The following is a 17,399-nucleotide window of genomic DNA, read 5'->3' as shown; positions in this document are numbered from 1 at the left end:
GACGACTGAACTGTTTCCTTCATACTCGAGAAAGTAAAAATCGATTACATATCTCGCCCTTTAGAATGATGAAAAGTAACAGTTTAAATAAAAATCGTTTAAAAAGGGGCAAATTATCACGTTTGAGTTTATTACATTGCACCAATTCATATTATATAAACGCAATTAGTTTGAGGGCAAAAAACGTTTCAGTTGGGTTTTTTTTTCTTATTCGTAGATTCCAGTCGTCGTAGATTTGCCTGTAGGGAACAATTTCCACGATCATCCTGCCTCTTTCCTACCCTTCCAGCTGGATCCTGCGATACTTACAGTTGAGAAAAAACTCACCAATCTCAGAAATCTTGAAGAATATATTAGTAATAGAACAGGTGAGTCAACTTTTCATATACAATGTATAAGGAATACCAGTAATAAATGAATGTGTGTATGTGTTGAGCGTACAAATGCAATGAGAAATATATGTTTAAATTATTATTCACTGTGAATAATTGTTTAATGAATTTCAGTATTTGCTCATAATGATTTTAAGGGAAAATGCAACTCGAAGTTCCTTAAATAAATTTGTGATAAACATATTGGATTTAGTTTTCAATCTGCAATCAGGAATGCCTACTGATTATATTCATGATATAAAATGTAAATTCAATAACAAAGACAAAAATCATTTTCGGCAAGCTGGGAGACAAAAGTAGATTCCTTTGCATCTAAGTTACAATTTTCAAATTCATTTCAATCCTTAGACAAAACCTCATGAGGAAAAGAGTTATAATTATTGCTTGAAAATCACTTTTTAACCCTTAACTTCTGAGATATTTCAATTATTTTAAAAACTTTAAATACAAAAATTGTTTATCTTAATGAAGCGCTAATTTTGCTAACTGGATTTATTTTTCTGTCTTCAATATCAAAAATGTTAAAGCGAAATGAAAATTTCAACCCCTCACCTTACGAATTCATTTGAGAATTTTATATTTTTAATAACATAGTCCAAACCAGTTAAAATCCAAACAAAATTACTCTAGTTATCCTGTTGTCAAGATAACATGGGCAAAGCGTTATACTCGCATATATATATATAATGATATTTTAAACTCTTAATTTAATCCAAATTAATTTCCAAAGCTTTATCTTAATTTAGCCCATCGTAACATCATTCTAAAATATTCTCTTATTTCGTGATCCAATTCCACTTTCGGTTTAAATAATTCCTCTGTAAAACGTATCAAATAAAAGTGATACTTCATTTGATATGTTGCCCTTGTCAAATGTCATTCCATCAGCACTTGGCCGGAAATTATACGTTATATAAGGCTATTGATCATTTGTTAGGCCCCTTTTGCTCTTCTTTACTTCTGCTTTTGTGACGCGCTGCGTCTTCTTGTAAAATAATCATGTTTGACTCCCGGGAGAAAAGAGAGAGAATAAAACGAAATTAAAACTACAAAGTCTGTTCACTCATTAGAACCTGCACTCTATTTCAACCAAAAACAATGTTATATATTATTTTGACGACAGGATTCGAAAGACCTTATATATATATATATATATATATATATATATATATATATATATATATATATATATATATATATATATATATATATATATATATATATATATATATATATATATATATATATATATATATATATATATATATATATATATATATATATCCCAGCACGGTTAGCTCTATCACTGGAAAGATCGATTTATAATCATCTGTATTGGATGCTGCACGGGTGCCGAGCCACTAATCCCAGGGCTTGGCAACAAACTTGGCGACCATTTGATGACTTGGTGACGAATTTGGGGACAAAATAGAAATTACTAGAAACTTTGAAAATTTTATCGATACATCCAATAAGAACCAGGATACGCCTGTTTGGTCCCAAATCATCTCGCCAAATAGAAATTACTGGAAACTAATTCCAAAGCTTGGTGACAAACTTGGCGACCATTTGATCACTTGGTGACGAATTTGGCGACAAAATAGAAAGTACTAGAAACTTTGAGAATTTTATCGATACATTCAATAGGAACCAAGATACGCCTGATTGGTCCCGAATCTTCTCACCCCGCCTGCCGGGAACTATAAAAGGCCTGTAGTCTCAAGTTGCAATGAATCGTAGTCGGAGTCTTGAGCAAGTAACGAGTCGTCGAGCAACGAAGCAACGGCGGAATAGTTCAGCGTTGTCTGGAGCCTAAGCTATTGCTGAACTGAGCTGTATGCTGAGTCCTGTTGTCTATTCTAGAAGCAGCATCATGCTGTGTGTGGAGTAGCCAGTCGTGTGATAGTGAGTCGGTAGTTGGTTACAGCTCAAGCGAGGAGGTAGTGCAGAATTTCAGTCGTTGAAGAGACAGTAGCGGGAAGCTCCAAAGATTGCCTCTCCTGCTGAATTCTGTATGGCCGCTTTGTGTGCTGTGGACGTTGTTACAACCGAATTACTACTTGTGGGCTACTGTCTGTTGGTATGTGCTGCTGTGTGTTCGTCTCAGCTGTATTTGTTCGTCTGTTCTGTTCGTCTGTACTGTTCCTTGTGGAAATATCGATGCCACGCCGATCCACTACGTAACAGAATGTATGCGGACTTCTTCCTTCCATATGACCAAGCTAACATCTAAACTAGAACGAGTTTGGTTCGGTAGTGTTGCCTCCACAAAAGGATCCAAGATGAAAATTCAGAGATTGATTCATCCTCTTGAAGAAAATCAAGATCTGTTTAGATTTCAAGAATACTATTTTTAAGAGTAGCACTATCTATACATCTATATATTTATTTTCTGTAATTTTTGTGTTTGTACATAGCATTTATTTGTATTTGCATTTTTTTGCGCTGTTCCGTGTTTTTTTCTTCTTCCCATTTTTCTTTCTGTTCCCATTTCTAATTTTTCTTTAATAATTTTATTATTTTTTTGTCCGAATTTTGTAATCACAAACAAATTGTAAGTCTTTTTATGTAAAACAGCACAAGTTTTCAGTTTATCTCTGATGGTTTGCTTTACAAGCCAAAGCTGATTCCCATTTTTTATTTCAAATAGCTCATTGCTTTCGGCTTTCTTTTGTCCAATATTAAAATCCCCAAACCAAATTTCAATCAATAAATGTTAGACGTCGAACAATAGTCACAGGGATGGATAGAACAGGAGCGTCATTCCATGTCTCCCCCACTTCATACCCATTACACTGTTTAAATAGCAAGAGGGTTATAGCGGGGCATGAAGCGGTGTTGTGTGAACGAAATTTGCTCAAAATTCGATCGAAATGTACAAATTTGGTTTCAAGCTTGTATACCAAATTTTATCCCTTCTAATTTAAAATGGTTTTGAGTTATCTTTGTCACAGACCGACAGGCAGACAGACCAATATTTCCAAAAATGTGTTTTTTGAACTCTAGAAGGTCTAAAATGTGGAGATTCATCAAAACCTCGAGCTCGAATTTTTTAACGATTACTATACTTTCGATATATTTTTTTGACGAGAAAATAAAAAAAAAAAATTGATATCCGACGTAATTTTTCACAGGTCCTCTCTCTTCAGCAATGTTCATATCAACTTATGCATACTTGCCTGGGGAGAGCAGCTCTCCTCTTGAAGATGATCCTGCTTTCAGATTGTTTTTTGCGGAGATCTCTACAGATTTCTGGACAAAACAGACGAACATTAAACCAGATGTAAGTAACCCGAATTTTGGATTTGGTATTTCCAAATTTTTACTAATAATAAAGGTGAAAGTGTGTGTGTTGGCGCTCTTCTTCTTCTTGTGTAAGCCTACCACCCTGCCACCACTGAGCGAAGCAATATGGAGAGGATTTGTTCTGGCTGACTGCTGTCTTCCATAACACCGAAATGACAAACTCTTCGAGGCGGTTGGCCCCCAGTCACAAAGGGGTCAGTCTCTGACCTTCCTCATCATCTTTCTGTACACATATCCTTCTGTTAAGCGAGCCCACCACTTTAAGAAAATCTTCTAAAATTTCTCAATATTCCTCCAAATTCTTGTTCAGTAACAAAAGAAATTCAAAACACTTTAAAACTTGTTGTTGTTGTTTCTAATACCAGGTGTTATATCTGCGCTATACAACCTCCATAAAACCAAAAATCTCTAAAAAGTCCAAAAACAATAGCGTATCCCTTAAAATCTCAAAAATCGTAAAATTTAAACATTTAAGAATGTGTTTGGGGGTGGTTTGATCTGCCTTGCACCAAGGACATTCAGCAAAGATCCTCTGTCCGTGTTGGAAGGTGAGGGATTTAGTATGTCCACTCAAAAAACGAGAGAGAGCCGTTTGCTGTTTTCTAGAAATATTCAGGCGGTGACACCAACCAGTACTCTTGCCAAAGTACCAGGGGTGAGCTGGTAGAACTCTCCAAAGTGCACTCGACTCCATTTTTTTGATAGAGGAGTAAAATATTACTTTAAAACATTCAAATAATTAGTAAAAAGCTGACAATTTTTAACATCATTTCTTTTGTGTTGGCGCTGTAAGGTAGATTATTAACTTAGAATTAGCAAATTCGGAATATAAATGGTTTTGTGGTGATAACATTATAAGCCAGATAACAACTTCCGGAGAGGAGAGTACTCTTTTGTCTAGTGGTTATGTTACTCGGCTATGAACCCTAACGTTGCGAGTTCGAACCTCAACCCGCACAGTTTGAAAGGTGGGAATTTGCCCGTCGAAGCGAACAAAATTTTTAATTAATTAAAAATGGAGTAAAATTTCTGCTTTTTTCTGTAATAATTTTCAAAAATAATATTGCATACAAATAAATTTCAAAACATAACAATGTTTTCTTTTTAAATGAGGAAACTTTAATAATCGAATAAAGTTTTTCAAATTTTTAGCAATTTTCTAAAGATATTTTTTCCCTTAATTCCCATCAATGAATTGCATTGTTGCTCTGAAATTCGAACCGCTTTCGTTGTTCCATCCAATATTTGATCACGTGACTTCCTTCCATTATTTAAAGCGAAAGATTCTGTTTATTATCTGTATAGTTTACATGACGAATGAAGAAAGTAAGTTACAATATTGCGAGATATAGAAGACAGATGAACTAGATATTTACGCTTTTAACACCGCCATGATTTTATGGAACTGTTTAAAGTAGTAATGTTCATGTACAGACAGTTTGGAGCAATCATGGTATGAAATAATATCTAAACGATTTATTTAAAATCAAATATACCAATTTAGTGACAGCTAGTCGGCTAAGGTGACTAGTTACATATAAAAAAAGAAAATACTTTTCTGTGTAACGCATTGCACTAGTAAGTATCTTCAGTGTACGTATTGTGTATGATGATATGGGTATTCTTGCTAAATAAAGTCATTGGACGATAGTTTAAGCCTTTATTGAAAATGGGCCCTATTATATTACTACTAATAATTATGCGTGTGTGTGTTGTCGCTCTACTGAACAGACCATTAAACCTACTGCTAAATTTGTCACATATATACCTTGAAAATTAGAAATTTGTAATTTTTTCTGAAATTTTAATTGATTTAAAATTAAGCTAAATTTCGCCGTTTTTTGTGATATCTTCCAAAAACATTATTGCTCAAAGATGAGTTTTACACCATTTGAAAATTTAAAAAATAGCGCCAACATTGGAGCCCCGAAATTCCCACCGGTTTTATTGTTTTATCAAATATTTTATCGCTAATGAAGAAAGATTCTGTTTAATGCCTGTGTAGTTTACAGGACGAGTAAAAAAGTGAAGATACAATACTGCTAAACTTCGAAGATAGATGAATTGGACATTTACGTTCGTAATGGTGCTATGATGTCATGTGACTGACCTCCATTATGAAGATTTTTATGCACAATGAGCAGAACAAATATAATTAAAATGGCATAAAATTACTCGGCGAACTAGTTAAACGCTAAATGCCACCAATATATAATAAAGCCAAGAAAATTCTATAAAATTTAAATTAATGAAATGATTTTTATTGTGGACGAAGAAATCTGCTTTGTCTTGCTTTCAGAAGTGGAATTATGATGGGAAGGCCGGATATGTGTGGTGTTAGGATCGAAAAGTTTAAGAATTATTTATAAACTACAGCCAGATTTCTTTTTTCCCTTTTAAGAATGGGCAATGATTGATTCTATCCATCTTGACATAGAATAGAGATCTTACACATCTTGAGGTATTATTTCAAATTAGGTCTGGAAATTATTGAAGGTGCTTACAAAATTATTACAATTGAAAGATGTAACCAGTGTAGTGACCGAACTGCTCAAATGAATTCGAACGTTTCATGCAAGATATAGTACTAGAATTATATCACTATTATCAAACTGCAAACTATTGTGATAAATCTTTTGATATCAAGCCTAGAAAGGATGCAATAGTAGTATTGTCACGGAAAAGTTTGCAAAATTTGGTCATAAATTCGACGACAATCAAGGATTCGATGTAGTGAGTGAATTGCGAAACAGTACAAGAGCTCAATAACAAAGAACGATGTCTTTTCATCACGAAGACATGAACAAATACGTGACAAAAATACAGCCAAATGTACATAAGAGCAGTGCTTTCAGTACTTAGCAACTCACAAACAGTAAATAGAATATAAACAAACATAACAGCACAAAACAGTCAGAGAGAACTCTGCTAGGAGAGAGACTTCACACTTATTTATGTCCCTCAAACATTTGCTAACTTCTAATGTCTACTTGTTTGAGCTGTTCTTGACTCCTTTTTCTCACTACTGATTCAGTTATACGACTGGTTGCTCAACATACGTCTTGATGTTGCCTCAGTATGTCACTACAAGATTCGGTACTCGACTGACTAATCGATTGAGCTCCACTCAATCGACTGACTTCATCTCGGTCTCCTGGCTTTTTATAGCTTCCGATATAAGACCACAAAAACTTCTAGAAATATCTCATAATTCGTGTTCTAATGGTCTTATCACCAAAGCTCTTGTTGATTCTGGGATTTTTTTTTATTTTATCGCCAAATTGTTGCCAAGACCGGGGATCATTGATTCGGCATCTGTTCAGATTCAACAGAGATGTCTGTAAAACTATAGAGGAAACGACTGCGTTCTTTTAGGTTGGGTTATTTTAATTGTCTTGTATATGTTCTGTTATTTGTAAATATGAAATTTTTCTAATGGAGACCAATTCTAAAACATTATAGCGCTATTATGTAATCTCGAAATTTCTTTAGCGGTATGGCAACTTCACTTTTTTTATTCATTCTGTGAACTTCATAGATATTAAACAGAAGCTTTCTTTAGCTTTTAACAATGAACGAAAACCCTGCGATCAAATATTTTATGAAACAATTAAAGCGATTTCGTTCTCAGTAATGAAATTAATTGATTTAATTAACTTAAAATTATATTTAAAAGTTAATTAAACAAACTAAAAATTTTTAAAGCAACAGGCATTATTGGAAAAATAATTTTTTGAACTTTAAAATGCTGAAAAAAAAAATTTGCTCGAATACTTTCAGAAATTGGAGCAAAAAAAAAAATCAATATCTTGTTTATTTTCTTACAAATTTAAAGTCTAATTAAAATTAAAAAACAAACGTTTCCAGATGCATATTCTCAACCTCCAAATTATCTGGACCAAATTTGGAAACTCTAAGTCAAACAGTCAGGGGTGTAGGAAACCGACACACACACACACAATTTTCCAAAAAATGTAGAAATTTCCAAAATCCACTTACTAACATTTACAAAAAAAGAAAAGGTACAATGTCGCTGCGTGATATTGGCTGATTGTGCTTTACGTACCTTACCTTACTTGGAATTGAAAAATATTTTTGAATAACGCAAAGAACCAACGAATTTAAAACTTTTTTTCTCGTCTCAGAGTTTAAAATACTTTCACAACGATTTGTTTACCTTTTTTTTTAATTGCAATCGCAATGGCATCCTTTGATTCATACCATTATTAAAATTCTATTATAAAGAATGTTAATTGTTATTACTATATATTCAAATACAATTATCAAAAATAAGTTTCTATTTCATTGATATATTTTTTCTACTCTTTTTCATAATTCACCATCTTGCATGTAAATTTAACTTTTCATATGATTTTTATTTACAGGTCTATAAAAAATTTGCCGCATGCTACGATAACATACCCAAGTACTTTTGTTTTGTCAATGCTTTAAAGCCTAGAAGTCGAGGAACAATACGACTCAAATCCAAAAATCCATACGATGCTCCACTGATAGACCCAAATTATTTCGACGATCCAAGGGATATTGCTGATGTTGTAGAAGGTAAAAATATTGTACATTCCATTACACAAGTTGAACATCAAGCCGGAGGGAGTGGTCTTTCTAAAACTTTCTCGCATACTCGCCTTACTTGCTATTGGCGCTCAATAGTTACGAAATATTAACAGCTGGCGCGAATTTAGTGAGTAACTATCTTTGGCGAGTTATTTGACAATTAATCCCTGGCGTTAATCTAACCGAAATTCTAAAACCAATTTAAATTTAATAGGAATTCTTTTTAAGATATCCATTCCCTAATATATTATTTGTTTATTGTGAAAATGTTTAGATTTGTTTCCATTTCCCCCCTTTTTAGAGTGATATGCTTAGAACACACATCACGTTTGAAGTGTTTATAGTTTAAAATATGGATCAGCTTTGGAAAGTGTCAACAATTAATTCCATTTTTCAAAATGAAATCTTATATACATATAAATCTATTGCTGCAATTAATCAATCCATGAATCATGTATATTTCTTTTGTTTGAAGCTTGGCATAATCAAACTGGATATACAATACTGTTGGTATTCGTATTAAATTAGATATGCAAGCTTTGGCTCATATAAAGCAAACTGAAAAATAGAAGTTCATAAAATGCTTTTTTCATTCTTATGCAAATTTATTTAGTGTTTAATTACAAACCAATTTTGAATCTCAATGATTTAAAAAAAAAAAAAAAACAGGTGCTCTTTCACAGTCGAAAGTTGTTCTTTTATATTGCATTGTAAGTAAACACAGATTTTGCAGGTTAATTAGGAACCTGCAAATGTGTGCTTATAAATGCTACAATAAGTGTGGGAAATGACGAAATAGCGAGATGTGTCTTTGAAGAAGGTATAACTGATTTGGGCAATTATTTTATCATTTTCTTCAAAATACCTAGACACGTCCATCCAAGAATTTACTGTCTCTGGAAACTGTTCACTGTGATTCAGCTGATAATGCCTAGAACTGTTGAAAACTCTATTAAATACTCTACAAGGAGGTTTCTATAAAAATATGTTTTTATCATATGTCAATGTATTGTTATAAATACTGTTACGAATTTATAATATTATTTCCAGCACAGTAAGTCTCCTAGTAAGAAATATATTTTTTCTGATAACTCTAATAGATTTCGTGCCATCAACTCCCCGTCTTGGTGAGAAACTTGGCAATCATTTGATAATTTGGCAGCACTGACAACAAAATCGTGTTTTTGAAACAAGTAGAATTGTGGTGATGCTAGAATAAATCAGGAGTGAAGATGCGATGTTTTTCTAGAATTTTCGTTTGCTCTGTTCTATAATTATAAAAAGCCGGGAGACAAAGTTGAGAGCCAGTCTGTCAATAGTGAGTCGGCAATAAAATGCAATTCGAGCGAGTAGTCAATTGAGAGTAGCAGACGATTTGAGAGAGGTGAGTAGTTGTGCGAAGTCTCTTTCCTGTTAAATCTCCCTGACTGCTTTGTTTTGCACCGATTGTTCATTATTGATCTGCTGTTTATTGCAAATGCTATTACGTACGCTTTGCATAAATGCACGCAAAGGAATAATGATTTATGTCTACTTCCTCGGCGCACAAGAAATATTAAAGTTTTAGAGGTAAGAAAACGATAAAAATATGAAGATGAAGAACGATGTCCAACAGCAAAATATGTTTGTAATTTTTTTAAGACCAGTAGATGTAGACCAGTAGAGTAAGAGAGATATGCAGATAGGTTTGCATAGTACGATGTTTCCAAACCTTTTGTTACTTTTTTTCCTTTCTCATACAAGTAGTAGTATAGAGAAGATGTAGTAATCGTCAAAAATTCAAACTCGAGATTTTGACGAATCTCTACGTTTTAGATTTGCCTGTTTGAAAAACACATTTTTTACAAAATGTCCGTTTGTCTGGGACAAAGATAACTCAAAAACGCTTTGAGCTAGATGGTTGAAATTCTGTACACAGTCTTTATACCAAATTTGAATTTCTATGGAATTTTGAGTAAAATTTATTCAGAGTAAGTCCATCTGTCTGGCTGTTCGAATATAAGTTAACATGATAATTACAAAACAAAGAGAGCTAGATGGACAAAATTCGGTACACAGATTTAGCATCTATAGTGTAGACACCTGTGAAAGTTTGAGACATATCCAATAAAGGTTTGGTTGTTTGTCGGTCTGTACTTTTAGAAACACGTAAACGCGATAATTCCAAAATACAATGACTTAAATATATCCAATTTGGTATGGAATTTTAAGACTATAAGAGCATATTTGTATCAAATTTTGGTTTCAATTAGTTGAGTCTAAAACACGAACTCGGTTTTTGGATATGATTAAACTCATGACAGGAATTAATCACCAAAAAAATTCGCCAAGGATGACAAGAAAGATTCAGTAAAAATGCTAAATTCACTTCAATTGTTCATATTTCGTATTTATTGAACGCCAGTGTCATGTAAAATGTTCTCAAGGATGACATTTTTATGACAAAGTTTTGGGAAGATCATTCCCATGCCTTAAAAATTAGATCCAAGGAATATGGTTCTTTTTTATTAACATCTTTTAGATAGTGTATATCATTGCCTAAAATAATAATGAATTTTATCTCAATGCTGTATTGCTGAGAGAAAAAGCATATTTCATTTATCTAGATGTCATTGCTTAATTTACTTTTTCTAGTTTAATATAAATATTGCCAATTATCGCTGTATTGTTATAGGAATCAGTTTAATATCTTTAATTGAAATTCGTCTCCTACAGGTCTTAAGGTGTGCCAGAGGATAGGAACTAGCGAGCCGATGGCGAGAGTCGGATCGAAACCTTTCGAGACTCTCCTCCCTGGTTGCGAGCACTGCGCAGGGGATGAAGATCGGTATCTCGAGTGCTTGGCCAGGTCCCTCTTCATGTCATTACCACACGGAGTAGGAAGTGCCAAGATGGGAGATCCGAATGACCCTTCTACAGTTGTGGACCCAGAACTGAGGTATAACATCTGTTTCCCAGTATGTTTTATCAATCTTAAAATGGTAGTATAGGAGGTTTCGGACAATCGGATGTTTATCCTTTAAAAAATCCAGTTTTGAAACTACTCTATATCTTAACATCTTAACACCCCACCCCACCTTCGTTTCTAGAGCTCATGTGGCCCTTTTCCGGTTTTGTATCGATATAGGTGGATTTTAATTAAAAAAAGTTTAATTAAAAAAAGTTCCATCTTCTAATAAATGGAGTTTTATTAAAAAGTTAAAGCATAACAATCAATTTGAAAGAAAAAACAAATGACAAAATACGAATACATATAACATAACAAAAATGATAAATACTAGAATGAAAAATTTCTGGATTACAATAAAATCGGATGAATGAACATGATGATGTACAGTATGAGGGAAAATATGAAGGAATTATAAAAACCAGTTATTTGAGGGGGCTTAAGGATATATCATGAATAAAATATGAGGTGTATTGACGCCCAAAACGACTGAGAGGGTTAATCTAATTGGAACAGTTCTCCATGATCAGTTAGAAATCTAATCATGTTTATGATTCTTTTTTGGAAGATAGATTGTTAAGGACTCTTTTGTATCAAAAACTTTCTAGCGAGGATGAGGGTTTGGGAGGTGCCATGAAAAAGTAAAAGGATCGCCGACTTCTACACAAGAGCAATGCTCATCTTCTAATAAATGGAAACGATGAAAAAATAAAGAAAGGATTGTACCACATCCTGTGACAAACAGGATTTCTTTACAAGTCCAAGAAAGAGGCTGCAATTTTATTGTTTTGATGACTTTATAAACAGAACGGCCAGTATTTCCACTATCTCAAAGACTTTGCCATTTTCTAATAAATGTTTCCGGAGACGCTGTTTAAGATGGCACCGGGGTTTTGGAGCTTCCATTGAGACACCTTGGATAACGGCTGCTTTTGCTAGAATATCAGCTTCTTCATTACCCCGATAACCAGCATGGGCTTTGATCCATCTTAAGAGAATAAACTATTCTATGTAGATTTTTTATTTCCTCAAAGGACTTATCGAGAACAACCAATATTAAAATAAATAATTTATAATCTTTTCTCAAGCATTTAATCCTTCCATTCCCATTTAATCTTTTCTCAAGCACATTCTCATTTCAACATCGGACCTGAAGTACAACAGGCCCACCCATATGTACATTAGATCTTCGGTGGAACCGGGGTTCGAACTTGGAGCATTGCTGTTTCTTAGCTGAAATCTTACTATCAGATAACGGCAGAGCTAAAATAGTGGAATATTCAATCTCAAGCAATTTTATCTTATTTATTATTAAATATTATTTCTCAGACAAAAAGAAACCTGTGCTTGATTCTTTCCCCATGTTCATCGACTCATTATGCTAGCCCAGCTTTACATATCTTTGGGATCATTTAGTTATGAAGAATTAATCGAGACGTTAAAAATAGTTAATAATAATTGAATATATCCCGTTAATCATGAGCGAAATAATAGAACATTCATCTATAATTAAACGTATAACATCGCTGCTAAGTTCATATAGAAGTACTTGTAGAATTACTTCTGTATAAATACTTCTGTTAAGTTGTACAGAAATACTTTCGGAATTAACAGAATCATTCTAAGCCAAAGAATTAACTGTCTTTCTTTCAGGGTGAAAGGTGTGAAAGGACTGAGGGTTGTAGATGCCTCTATTATGCCCACTATACCAGTGGGGAGCACATACGTCCCGACAGTTATGATTGGCGAGAAAGCAGCGGACATCATCAAAGAAACGATCTACTGCTCCAGTTATTAATTTGTAAAAAGAAATTCCTTTTGCCAATAGATTGTCGATGCTTGGTTCTTCCAAAAAGAACATTTAATTTTTTTTCTTCGTTTAGAATCCAAAATCATTCCATCAAAATTAATTGTATCTTGTATCACTGTTGCAAACTTTGCAAGCAATAAAATTATACAAAACAGTTTTCGGCACCAATTATTTTAGTGCATTTAGAATTTTAAAATCATTCTGTGGAAACTAATTCCAGTGAGCATCACTATTACAAAACTAATTGCAGCGAATTTGTGCACTGTTAAATTGCACAAAACTGCTTTTTGCAGTGATTATTTTATTACAATAAAATTTTTCAAACTATATTTTGAAAACTAGTTGTAGCGAACACTGATATTACATACTTACAAGGAATAACACAGCTTTTTGCAGCATTTATCTCATTATATTTAGTATTTAAAAAATATTTCATTAAAGGTAGCTGTATTAGCATCATTGTTACAAATCTTAAAATAAAGCAATAAAATTGTACAAATTTTTACTACAATTCCTTTTATAGAAATGGATGTTATTTCTTTTTGCCAAGAAACTGTATTCGATTTATCTAATACGGAACATTTTTTTATTTATTAATTATTCGTTTTTATGATGAGAATTGTTGTAATCATCACGTTCGAGAGAAATCTATAGATTCTCTAGGGGAACAAAAGCAAATAATTCTCCCAAGCCCAACTACAATACCGACTTCGCTAACTTTTATTTGATATGAAATTCCATAATCTTTAGAAGCATTTTCAGTATCAATATGTTTCACCAGTTTGGAGAAATACCACAACATAAAGCTTTGTCAAAAGCCTCATCATCAATAACTAGGAATGATTTCGCGAATTTTAGCCAACAGTTAATTTCGATGTTTTGTAAATACAGCTATCTAATCAGACTGCTACAAATTTGTTATGTAAATATAATTTTTAACTAAAACTTTCTTATGGTTTGATATGATGCAGTTCATAAGAATTGATTGGCCTGATGGAATTAATATTATTAATCTTTTGGATGAACAGTTGGTCATTGAAACAGCGGCTAGGTAATTTGTTATAATTTTTTTTTTTCTTGAGTAAGTGAAATAGTATCATGAGCTTTATTTGCAAATCAATTGGAGAGATTGAAAAGAAAAATTGTTAACATATTATGCTTAACTTTGCTCCCAATGCAAATTTGGGCACCATTACTTAGTTTTTTTTAAATTTAAAAATGGTTAGAAGTTTTTTGTTATTCATCTTTAACAATTATTCTAGCACAATTTAAAAAATATATTTACAAATTCACATAATGATGATTTATTCATAGCGTATATAGGAAAAAAAATTCAATGCTTCAAAATTTGCTTTGAAATACCAGTAAAAGGTAATTTTTCTGCGCAACAGCGAAAATGTTGGATATCTAAGAAATGTTATCGTTTCTAATGGCATTTGTCATAGAAAAGCCCACCGACTTTAGAAGTCGGTGATTTTAAGCCAAGGGTGCGTCTCTTATTTTTTCAGTAGCGCCATCTAGGGCCAAGAGTACAACTTAACTACACACACGTCACAACCCTTTTTACGGGGCGAATTTCATTCATGCATTTCATTCACAGATCGTAATTTAGACCTGAATCAGAGAACGATCATTCCTGATTCAATACTCCTGGTGGTATTGCTCTCGACATGGAGGACTTTGTGACCACGACAGATTTATACGTGTGCCAAGCCCTACATACACGGAGAGTCTTCGGACGGTGGAGTTCGAACTCGTAACCCAAGGGACGCGAATCCAACACTCTACCAACCAGGCCATCCCGACCCTCTGGGAAACGTTATTAATATATATCACGCTGCCTATATTGATAACCATCATAGTTGTATAATACTGTTCAAATAAGTCTATGTTAATATTAATTAGATAATGTTTATAGGCTAATACATTGTCTCTGAATTGCGTGATGCTACATGTACGAAGAGTGGAGTGGTCTCCCGGAAATTTTCTCGCATTCTGTCCAATAATGGTTTTATCCCCTTTTCTCCGCATAAAATTGTGGCTACTGAGTAAGGCCATTGGTGATCGATAGTTACGAAATATAGATCTTTGGCATAAATGCAGCAATTTTACCGAATCTATAGCGAAAATATGCATTTTGGACACCCGTATGCCTGCCAATTGGCACTAAATTTGACACAAAACTATAGCTGTAATCACAAGTCAGCACAACGAATTTCATTGATTTGAATCATTGCCTTTACATGCATGCGAAAGTATAGATGATCAACTGTTTGACGAATTTGCTTCAAAATTTGATAAATAAATATCTATATTTTAGATACTGAACCTGTGCCCCACATTTTAAGGTGTATGTACACACTTAAAACTTCGAAAATCATTCAAAAATATCGAATATTTTTTTATTGCTTAATAATGTTCTCTGATCGTTTAGCTTTCAAATGATACCAAGATGTTGTCAATATTTAAATATTTCTCGAGTTATAATTATTTTTCTTGAGGTGCTTTCATTAAAATCTCTAGTTACGGTTTTTTTAAAACTCATTTTATGAAGAATGATATTTTTCCACTATGTTGCTTCCTTCAAACAATAATAACTCAACAAGAAATTAATCAAATACAATTATTTATATATCAAAATAATCTTTATGAAATAGCGGATGTTTTGCGCCTGAATCAAAGTTATATTTAAAGAAATAAATTTTTAATAGTTATTTAAAGTTAAAATGACAGAAAAAATCTTGCTTTTTTTTATTAATCGTTGATGAAAAAATTGTTAAAAAAAACTATATATTTTTATAACTTGATTGAGGCAGACAACATGAAGACTAATATTAGGCATAATTTCCAACTAGAATTGTGTGTCTGTACAAATTAGAATTTAAGATATCATTTTTCAAAAAATAGGCTAATTAGCTCATTAAATATTATTTAATTAATTAATAATTAGGGTAATATGGTTTTTTCTCATTGAAATGAGTTTAAACACACACTAATGACCTACTGTGAAAAAACTGGATTTTTAAAGTTAAAATTAAAAATAAAAAATCTTCTAGTTTGTACGTACACCTTAATAACTTTTTTATTTGCGTTTTTTATTGAGTTCACTTGTTCTCGAACAGACAGGCAGACTTCTTGTGAGGGAGTTTTGACAGGAATTTCATAGAGATGTATAAATTTGGTCGTAATTCCGTATACTAAATTTCAGCCGTCTAGCTCAAAGTATTTTTGATTTATCACGTTCACAGACAGACGGGCAGACAAACATATCATCAGAATTATGTTTTCCGGATTTATGGAACATAGAGCTTAGTTTAAAATTTTGAATTCGATTTTTTTTATGATTATAATACTTTCAATATTCTTCATATACAAGAAAATAAAAAAAAATCCACTCAAAAAGTTTTACAGAGTTGAATATTGGATCTAAAATTTTCATCAGGACATAATACTTGAATACTTACATAATACTAATCAAAACATAATACGTGAAGGTGCACACTAATTAATGATTTTACAAAATTAGATTTTTGACCAAAAATTAAATGCGAATGTATTTTCTGTCAGTAACTTTGGAGCATGCGATAAAACAATTTAAATCACTTAAAATTTAAAAAAACGTTTCTCTGTAATATATACCCATTGCATTTCTTATTTACTTTAATTTTAATACATTTTTAAAAATATATTTAAAACAGATTTTATAACAGAACAACAACTTTTTTTGATTTTGATTTAATTCCTATATATATATATATAAAAGAGTTTGATAAATTACATCTAAAATTTTTCATTTTAAGTTGTTTCGACTATAGGTTCGAATTTCTTTTAATATTCGTTTTAAAAATAAATAATATATAAGTTATTGGATAAACTAATATATAAGTAAGGCATAAGATGATATTAATACTATCTCAAGAAAATTAAGTCAAAATAAAAATTCTATTAAAAAATTTCCACGATGTCATTAAAACTAAAAATATTCTATAAAAAATATGAATGAAATGGATATATGCAAAAACCTAATATGAAATTCCAATTCCAGCATAATATTAATTCCAATTATCTAAGGGAATTTGCAATAGTTGAATAATTTATACAAAGTTGACCTTCATAGTTATTTTTATCTATCGTTACGTCAAGAACAAACTTAGATTCAGATGCATCGAAGATTGCCAAAGAAGGAGAAATGGACAATGAGATCGCACGAAGTTTGATTTAGTAGCTTTTTATTTCAGCTGTCGATCGCTCCCATTTCAATCCTAGAACCTCTCAAAGAACACACACACATTAAATAAATACAATTTGCGTTGCCTTTCAAATGTGGTGAAAAAAGTTAATGTCGAAACATTAAAATTCTCGTGTAAAC

General features: G+C 32.4%; 1 protein-coding gene across 1 annotated transcript in view; it reads left to right on the top strand.

Moving 5' to 3' along the window:
- The window catches only part of LOC129962768 (glucose dehydrogenase [FAD, quinone]-like), a 32,992-nt gene extending 19,974 nt beyond the window's left edge, over positions 1-13,018 (top strand). The window contains exons 9-13 of the mRNA XM_056076764.1: positions 218-368; positions 3,527-3,675; positions 8,084-8,261; positions 10,989-11,211; positions 12,874-13,018. Coding sequence (XP_055932739.1) covers positions 218-368; positions 3,527-3,675; positions 8,084-8,261; positions 10,989-11,211; positions 12,874-13,018 — 846 coding nt within the window. The remainder of the gene's footprint in view (positions 1-217; positions 369-3,526; positions 3,676-8,083; positions 8,262-10,988; positions 11,212-12,873) is intronic.
- Positions 13,019-17,399: the final 4,381 nt, after the last annotated feature.

This window comes from Argiope bruennichi, chromosome 3 (assembly GCF_947563725.1).
Source record: "Argiope bruennichi chromosome 3, qqArgBrue1.1, whole genome shotgun sequence".
Classification (NCBI taxonomy): domain Eukaryota; kingdom Metazoa; phylum Arthropoda; class Arachnida; order Araneae; family Araneidae; genus Argiope; species Argiope bruennichi.
The sequence above is the reverse complement of the archived record's forward strand: the minus strand, read 5'-3'. Positions and strand labels throughout refer to the sequence as shown.